Source organism: Protobothrops mucrosquamatus, unplaced genomic scaffold (assembly GCF_001527695.2).
Source record: "Protobothrops mucrosquamatus isolate PMUCROS unplaced genomic scaffold, P.Mucros_1.0 scaffold2272, whole genome shotgun sequence".
In the NCBI taxonomy this organism is placed as follows: Eukaryota; Metazoa; Chordata; class Lepidosauria; order Squamata; family Viperidae; genus Protobothrops; species Protobothrops mucrosquamatus.
In genome coordinates, this window is record NW_015388361.1 from 55,012 (window position 1) to 64,588 (window position 9,577).

General features: G+C 42.9%; 1 protein-coding gene across 1 annotated transcript; it reads right to left on the reverse strand.

Annotated features, from left to right (window-relative positions):
• Positions 1 to 1,169: 1,169 nt before the first annotated feature.
• On the reverse strand, positions 1,170 to 8,403 carry LOC107295228 (centrosomal protein of 57 kDa). The gene is made up of 3 exons (XM_015824532.1): positions 8,347 to 8,403; positions 6,328 to 6,472; positions 1,170 to 1,565 (listed from the first exon to the last, which is right to left on the reverse strand). Exons 1-3 carry the CDS (start codon positions 8,352 to 8,354, stop codon positions 1,368 to 1,370), a joined length of 351 nt encoding a protein of 116 aa, XP_015680018.1. The 5' UTR covers positions 8,355 to 8,403; the 3' UTR covers positions 1,170 to 1,367.
• Positions 8,404 to 9,577: the final 1,174 nt, after the last annotated feature.

Sequence of the window (9,577 nt, forward strand, 5' to 3'; positions counted from 1 at the left end):
CAAAAAAGAAAGCGAGGGATTAAGACTGGCGTTGAGTAGGCCTGCTCCTCCTTCTGCTTCAGCGGGAGAGGGAAAGAGGCTGCGCGCCCACCAGCTAGTTTGCCAGGTGTCCATTCTCATTTCAGCCAGCAATGGGCCATCTGTCACCAAGGCAAAATGTCAACTAATGATGCTACCTACACCTGCTTTGTGTGTGGATTGCACAGATCTGTTCCTGGAGTCCAGCCGTTCACGGAGATCAAAAGAGCCAACTGGCTTTCGCAAGTAATTTATTCCATTTGCCTTTATTGCAGTCCAAATACGATCTCAAAAAAGCACAAGCCATTTTGAGTTACTACTACAGTCCAAACTTCGGAAAGCCTTTACATTATTAATATAATAAATAATATTGTTGCGTGTACATTAAAATTGCCTAGTACCAGAACCACCACCAGATCTTCTAGTCTAGGGAATATTCGTTTTTAAAAAGCTGCCTGCCAGTATTAAACAGCATGATCGAAGGCACCATTTATTTTGGGGGGCAAAAATACATATATATTAATCTCCTGCTTTTCAGAAAAACAGTAGAAATGAGATAAAATTAACTTGGCAATTCAGTTTCGTTCCGAAACCACATCACGTCAATTCCATGGCTAAAATGGATATAAAATTTGGGGTGTTTTTTAATGGTGTTTAATTGAATGCCAAAGAAAACCTTCTCACCTCTGTGCATAATTTCCATATTTCAAAACAGGAGCATCTTTGCTCAAACATCAAAACGTGAGTTGGCCATGCTGAGAAGGAAGAGCTGATTCTTTTAAAAGAAAAAGCTGCTTACGAGACCTTGAAAAGAGTCGAAAGTGACACAGGGCTCCATACCGTTGCTCCGTTCAAAAGTCACTGTGTGTTTATAAAGCAAAGTCAAAAAAAATTCTGCAAAACAAATTTAATTCTGATGTTTTTTCCCTGTGGACCTTCAACTCTCCGAATGAATTTTTTTAAAAAAATAAAAATAAAAACCTACTTTCTCCACTCATAGAAGGAAGCTGTCCCAAGCAAGGAGGATAATTAACTGTCAGAAGCAGAACGGCAGGGCAAGGATTACGTTTTGTAGCAGAATAACCATCACTGGTACCAATGTGAGGTTTAGCAATGAAATAATAAAGGGCGGCTTATTTTTTTTCTCTCTCTCTCTCTCTACCCATCCCCAGCTCCCCTCACCAGGGTAACATGATCAGGCATACAGGTAGAATAGGAGAAGCCTTTGTTTAGAAGGTGCCACTCTGATATTGTCTTTCATCCAGCACGGTAGCTGGTTGTGCCACTGCAGCCAGAATAATAAAAGGTACAAACCCCTCAAAAACCAACCACCACGCGGGGAAGACAGGTCAGCAGTCCCAACTGACGTCATCCTTCTGAAGGGAGGACTGTATACTTTGCATGTCTCTCAGAAGCTGAAGGCTCTTCTTACCCTGCCCACTGGGCTTTCTCTTCAGACCGCCCTGGTTCGCCTTCTTGTCTTCGTCCGCTTTACTGGAATCCCGAGCGCAGTGCTGCTTGTTCTTGCTGACCTTCAGCTTCTCCAGCTACACACCAACAGACCCGCACAAAAAGTAATAAGAATCGGGCATTTAACACTAACTTGTTTTAACGTCCACTGTGAGCCCTCATTCCCAAAGTGCCACACTCCAGTAATTTCTTTAATCTATTTTTTTTTAGAGGTCTGTTCTTGTTCACTTGCACGCTCATTGTTACAAATGGTCCCTGTCTCTTTCTATTTTCAGCCAGTCGCAGATCACTTAATTTTTTTTCTCGCTCCTCACTACAGAACATTCTATAATGTTCAGATCTTTAATTAACATTTCTGTAATGTTCGGATCTTTAATTGTGTTTAAAGGTACGCAAGTTCTCCACAAGAAGCAAACATATGTTCTGCACAATCTTTTGGGCACACTACACTGTTTCGGAGGCAAGCCTACGTCCTCCAATTCCAATGTAGCTTGGTGGGCGCCTGTTAATAAATGTAGCACACTATCCTCTTGTTTAAAACACAATACATTTCTTACATGGGCGAAACAGTGTTTTGATTGTGCTTAAGTTGATGGCTTGTTGATCCAGCATCTCAGAAGCTGCTTTGCCCAGCAATTAATCCTGCAATTTATCCATAGCTTTTCTCTTCTCTCCATTTCTACAAGTATCCTCAACTTACGATCATAACTGAGCCCAAAATCATGGTTGTTAAAGCAGGGGTAGTCAACCTTGGCTCTTTTATGACTCGTGGACTTCAACTCCCAGAATTCCTGAGCCAGCACAGCTGGCTCAGGAATTCTGGGAGTTGAAGTCCACGAGTCATAAAAGAGCCAAGGTTGACTACCCCTGTAAAGTAACGCTGGTCATTAAGCAGGTCATCACGTGACCTCGCCCGATTTTATAACCTTTTTTTGTGGTGGTCATTAAATGAATCACTGTGGTTGTTCAGTGAACGCGACAATCATTAAGCATTTTCCACAGTAGGTGCTTTTTGCTGGAAACCTGAAGTAAAAGCTGGTTTCTGACCCAAAAAACCCCATTGTAAATCGTGGTCATGTGACTGCGCAATGCTGCAAACAGCCCTAAATGCAGGCCAAATGTGACCATGGGAGGGCCTGGTTGTCAGAATTTTGACTTTGGATTGTAAGCAGCCCCAGGGAGGCCTGTCGTAACTTCAAACAGTTGCAAAGCAACCTGTCATAAGTCGACAATTACTTATACTGCTGTATCACATTAATTTTTATAATGTCTGTAGCCACGCCAAAAAGGAGCAGAAATGTTGTGTAGCTACATGGACAGTAAAAGATAGCACTGACAGACAGAAACAACAGTTTCTCCTCTGTTTGAGGAGAAAAAAATAGGGAAGTTGGGGAAAACATTGCGGTACTAATCCTGCAGCTTTAAAATTACTCTCGTAACAATATTTCCCAGTGCCAACCAACCAGAGCTTTCTGAACCTTAAAACCAAGGATAAAAGTAGGTTTTAACGTGATAAAAGGGGGAGAAAAATGGGAGAAACAAGGTCATCAAGCTAAGGAATGTATCATATGGTTCATGAGCAAATTAAACAACAGGGCTGGCAGAAACGGTAATGCCAGGTGGTCCCTGGTTTAAGGGAAAATATTCAAGGCTCACCCTATATAGATCAGTGATGGCGAACCTTTTAGAGTCCGAGTGCCCAAACTGCAACCCAAAACCCACTTATGCATCATCGGGTGCCGGGTGGGTGTGGCCCATTGGGTGGGCGTGGCCCATTGGCTGGGCGTGGCTGCGGTGGTAACGGCAGACTGGGTGGGACTAAAAAGTTCAATCAATCAATTCCAACTTTGCAAGATCTTTTTTTTCCCCGCGAGAAGTTGAAATTGACTGATTGATTGAACCTTTTTTTTTTTTTTGCACACGGTGGCGGAGGCCTAAAGTGAAAAGGTTTGATAAAACACAGCTGAAGGCCTAGGACTGGGGCGACGGCGCGCGTGCCCACAGAGAGGGCTCTGAGTGCCGCCTCTGGCACCCGTGCCATAGGTTCGCTACCACTGCTATAGATATCTTTAGCAATTTCTCAGTTTGGTGGGGTTAGGTCTATTCCCTGAGACGCTTGTGTCTTTGCAGAGAAGCTGCTGAAGACAACAGGACAGCTTTTTTGAACAGTGTCCGCCAACTGTTCAGAATAACCTCCATCGTCCTCCAGTCCAATTGATCTAGAAGTAGCCAGAAAGGATGTCCAGATAAAAGAACCGTGGATCAGTTGTCCTTCCTTCTTTGCTCTCATGCCTCTAACAGAGGCCACAGAATTATCATCTACAGCAGGGGTCCTCAACCTTGGCAACTTTAAGCCTTGTGGACTTCAACTCCCAGAATGCCTCAGCCAGCTTTGCTGGCTGAGGAATTCTGGGAGTTGAAGTCCACAAGGCTTAAAGGTGCCAAGGTTGAGGACCCCTGATCTACAGCTTCATACAGGCAGCTCAGCCTTCATGGAGTCCTCTGGTTAATAATAATAATGATAAAGTTGGAAGGGACCTTGGAGGTCTTCTAGTCCAACCCCCTGCTCAGGCAGGAAACCCTATACCATTTCGGACAAATGGCTGTCCAGTCTCTTCTTAAAAACCTCCAGTGTTGGAGCATTCACCACTTCTGGAGGCAGGTTGTTCCACTGGTTAATTGTTCTAACTGTCAGGAAGTTTCTCCTTAGTTCTAGGTTGCTTCTCTCTTTGATTAGTTTCCATCCGTTGCTTCTTGTCCTGCCTTCAGGCGCCTTGGAAAATAGCTTGACTCCCTCTTCTTTGTGGCAACCCCTGAGATATTGGAACAGTGCTATCATGTCCCCCCTCGTCCTTCTCTTCATTAAACTAGAGTAGACATACCCAATTCCAGCAACCGTTCCTTATATGCTTTAGCCTCCAGTCCCCTAATCATCTTTGTTGCTCTTCTCTGTACTCTTTCTAGGGTCTCAATATCTTTTTTACATCGTGGTGACCAAAACTCGATGCAGTATTCCAAGTGTGGCCTTACCAAGGCATTGTAAAGTGGTATTAACACTTTACATGATCTTGATTCTATCCCTCTGTTAATGCAGCCTAGCACTTTGTTGGCTTTTTTGGCAGCTGCAGCACACTGCTGGCTCATATTTAAGTGATTATCCACTAGGACTCTGAGGTCCCTCTCACAGTTACTACTATTGAGCAAGGTACCCCCTATACTATACCTGTACATTTGATTTTTCTTGCCTAAATGTAGAACCTTACTTTTTTCACCATTGAATTTCATTTTGTTAGATAGCGCCCAGTGTTCAAGTCTGTCCAGGTCCTCCTGTATCCTAAGCCTGTCTTCTGCGTTTGCAATCGGCGCATACCCAGATTCGGGATTCCAGAAGGTTGCAGAGCCTTCCATTCTTTGGGTTTTACCAAAGCTAAAGAAGGTGATGAGCAGCAAATAATGGCCACTGATTTGCAGAGACATAATTAGTAGGAGCTTCCCTTGCTTTCAGAAGAGGTAAAGCCAAATATCTGAACCATTTTGCAGCAGTAAGATGATCTAGGTCAACATTTCTCAACCTCAGTAATTTTAAGGCATGTGGACTTCAACTCCCAGAATTCCCCAGATAGGCTGACTAGGGAATTCTGGGAGTTGAAGTCCACATGTCTTAAAAGTTGCCACGGTTGAGAAACGCTGACCTAGATCATCTTATTGCTGCAAAATAGTCTAAGATATAGGTCGTAGTCTATTTCAACATGTTATCTTTAACCTTACTTATATCTCATTTCTTGAGACAGGCTGTAATGATGATACCCCTTTTAAAGCTACAAATTCTGCTTCAGGGCTTTTAACAACATGAATTAGATAGTGAAACCGGGCAATTATTATTCAACTTGACCAGATGGAATAATTAACAATGTCATTTGGCAACTCTGTCTAAATTTTTATATCATTTTATACTACTCTATTTTATAACTATGTTTTCGTTTACGCCTTTACAAGGCAGTTTTATAATGCAATGATTAGCCTTAAATATTTATTCTTTTAGCACTTTCATTTTATTTTATTTTTTAATTTCTATTTCATCTTACTTAGTTTTTTTCCTAACTTAATTAGAAATTGTTACACAACTGGGCTCTGTAATTTACTGTATGTTATGAAACTGTATGCTTCTCTGCTTAATATTTATAATAAAGATATTCTGGGCAATGATTTCATTGTTATAGTTGTTGTCATCTGTGGGTGGGTGGGGAGGGTGTTTTCAAATAAGTCTTAACTTCTAGCAACTGCCTGGATTAGTCCCTGCAGTTCTCTTGGCAAAATTTAGGAAGTCGTTTGCCATTGCCTCCTCCTTCCTAAGGCTGAGAGAGTGAGACAGGCCCCAGGTCACCCGGCTGGCTTCATGCCTAAGGCAGGACTAGAACTCACAGTCACCTGGTGATTGGCCCAAGGTCACCCACCTGGCTTCATGCCTAAGGCAGGACTAAAACTCAGTCACCTGGTGATTGGCCCCAGGTCACCCAGCTGGCTTCATGCCTAAGGCAGGACTAGAACTCACAGTCACCTGGTGATTGGCCTAAGGTCACCCAGCTGGCTTCGTGCCTAAGGCAGGACTAGAACTCACAGTCACCTGGTGATTGGCCCAAGGTCACCCACCTGGCTTCATGCCTACAGCAGGACTAGAACTCACAGTCACCTGGTGATTGGCCCAAGGTCACCCACCTGGCTTCTGGCCTAAGGCAGGACTAGAACTCACAGTCTTTCAGTTTCTAGCATAATCCCTACATCAAATTGACTTTCCAGTGATTTCACAGGGGACTGAAAATAGTTATCAGGATAACTCACCCGTGCCCGATGCCTCTGGATTTTACTGATTTGTTCAGCCTTGGCTTCCATCCTTTTCACAAGCACTTCCAAATCCTTCTCCAAGTCTCTCCTTAAGGCAATCGTTGAAGCTTCATGGATGAGTTTTGCCAAATGCTGGTGTTGGCTTGTATGCAAAACAAAGAGGCAAATAAAACAAGGTTTAAAAAAATAGCTGATGATGGATTTCTTTAATACATATTATTGCAGTCCCACTTTGCTAATAGAAACAATACATTTTTCCCCCCACACAGCAATCCCTACTATTGTTTTGGAGCACTCCCATGTCAGAAGAGTCCAACATTTTGTAAGAGATTAGCAAATAAGGAATAGGATTTACTGCTTCTTTTCCCACCTAATTCAACATCACTTTGTAGTATTTGCCAACACTGTAACCTCCAAAAAGAGTCCACGGAGGCTAGCATAAAGGGAAATGTGGTGTCAGTTTCTCACTCCAGAACTACTAAGGTGCCTACTCTGATTTTAAATCAAGGAAACCAAACAATCCCTGAGATACTATGCCGATTCCGGTAATTTTATGACATCATCAACCACATCGCTTGCAAGCTGCCAGACAGAATGCAAGGACAAAGCCCAGCCAAAAAAAATTATTTTAAATCATTGCCTACTTGGAATTAAATCAGATAAAGCTTGTAACATTGTTCAAAGTAGAGATTTAACATATGTAACTACCAAACATTTATACCTGGAAGGAAGTCCCTTTAAATTCAGTGATAATACCTGGCCCACCTTGGCTGAACTCAAAAGTTTACAGCAGTGTTTCTCAACCTTGACAATTTTAAGGCATGTGGACTTCAACTCCCAGAATTCCACAGCCAGCAATGCTGGCTGTGGAATTCTGGGAGCTGAAGTCCACATGCCTTAAAATTGTCAAGGTTGAGAAACACTGGTTTACAGGGTCAGGTTAGTACTTGGACAATCTCCAGGAAACACTAGAACCGTATAGTAGACAGGAAATTAAAAAAACAAACAAACTCCTAGAGAAAAAAACCCACTTCTTTATTGAACGAATGATCATAGTCAAAGACCAGCAACATTAAAATAAATCACATCAAAAACAAAAACAGTTGTAAGCAGCACTACAGCGTCAAGATCAAAGTCAATTTGATTTGACTTTGCAACCAGATTCACTGATTTAAAAAAAAAATGTTACAAAGAGCCCGCATTATCTCACATCGGGCCTTATATCTACGGCACAGAATTTGGCTACAAGGTGCATAACAGTTGAGGTTTTACCTGGTAACAGAAGGGAGGCACAGAAGTTGTCTAAATAAGGGGTCCCCAACCCCCGGGCCATGGGCCATAACGGTCCACGTACTGTAAGGATTAAGCTGCATAGGTGGAGGTGAGCGACTAGTGAGCGAGTGAAGCTTCATCTATATTTGCAGCTGCTCACCACCTCAGCTCCACCTCAAATCATCAGGCATTAGATACTCATAAGAGCGTGAACCCTACTGTAAACCGCGCATGCAAGGGACCTAGGTTGCGTGCACCTCTTCCCCCCTCGGTCCATGGAAAAATGATCTTCCATGTAGCCAGTCTCTGGTGCCAAAAGGTTTGGGGACCCCTGGCCTAAATGATTTGGTAAATTTGATCACATGGGTAAACTTCACATATCTCTATAAAACTTGCACATTGCTTGACAGGGTCCATCGGGTTTCAAGTGCTGCTGAACTACTTGGAATCCATCCATTCCTTCTATGAAACCTCGTCAAGTAAGTTTCCACAAGGCAGATTATAGTAGGGTCGTAAATTGAGGACTACCCATATTATCAGTATCCCATCCATGCCTTTTGGATGAAAAGCACGGCCAGACGTCTTTCCAAACCCAACCCGCCCCTCCCGCCCCCAATATATATATATATAATTGCAAAGAGCTTTTGAAGTGGTTTACGTGCTTGCTGGACCACCGTCTAATAAATACAGGTATGGTCAGAAAAAGATCACAAGGTGAACATTTGCACAAGAGTTTTGACTCACAAACTCATTTGCCCGAGCTCATCTTGTAATGTCAGAAGCACCTCAGAAAGGTCTCCTTGGGACGNTCAACTCCCAGAATTCCTGAGCCAGCTTAGCTGGCTCAGGAATTCTGGGAGTTGAAGTCCACGAGTCATAAAAGAGCCCAGGTTGACTACCCCTGGTCTAACTGCTATTGCTATTGCTCTTTCCTTCCCGCTTTTCTCTCGCACGGAAGCCCCCAGAGGCTGAGTTGCTGTTTCTTCCAATCCGCTTTAAAAGCATCCCTACATCTAACACCAGCCCCTTTTATACTTCTCCTTTTATTGCAGCCTAAAGCAGAATCGGGATATCGACCCAAAAGTCACCGCCCACCTCCCAGTTTGCCAGTTTTCAATCTTGACCCCTTATAATATTATGTTTTGCTTCGAGCCCGGCAAAGGATTATTCTATCTCGTTCCTTCTATTTGGTCTCTGTTTGCAAAAAAGAAAGCGAGGGATTAAGACTGGCGTTGAGTAGGCCTGCTCCTCCTTCTGCTTCAGCGGGAGAGGGAAAGAGGCTGCGCGCCCACCAGCTAGTTTGCCAGGTGTCCATTCTGATTTCAGCCAGCAATGGGCCATCTGTCACCAAGGCAAAATGTCAACTAATGATGCTACACCTGCTTTGTGTGTGGATTGCACAGATCTGTTCCTGGAGTCCAGCCGTTCATGGAAAGTGGGAGATCAACGAGCCAACTGGCTTTCGCAAGTTAATTTATTCCATTTGCCTTTATTGCAGTCCAAATATGATCTCAAAAAAGCACAAGCCATTTTGAGTTACTACTACAGTCCAAACTTCGGAAAGCCTTTACATTATTAATATAATAAATAATATTGTTGCATGTACATTAAAATTGCCTAGTACCAGAACCACCACCAGATCTTCTAGTCTAGGGAATATTCGTTTTTAAAAAGCTGCCTGCCAGTATTAAACAGCATGATCGAAGGCACCATTTATTTTGGGGGGCAAAAATACATATATATTAATCTCCTGCTTTTCAGAAAAACAGTAGAAATGAGATAAAATTAACTTGGCAATTCAGTTTCGTTCCGAAACCACATCACGTCAATTCCATGGCTAAAATGGATATAAAATTTGGGGTGTTTTTTAATGGTGTTTAATTGAATGCCAAAGAAAACCTTCTCACCTCTGTGCATAATTTCCATATTTCAAAACAGGAGCATCTTTGCTCAAACATCAAAACGTGAGTTGGCC

Bases quoted from the DNA above. Each gene is read 5' to 3' on its own strand.
- LOC107295228 (XM_015824532.1), bottom strand. The intron at 1,566-6,327 runs GTGAGTTATCCT...GTTGGTGTGTAG, and splicing joins TCCAGAGGCATCGGGCACGG to CTGGAGAAGCTGAAGGTCAG.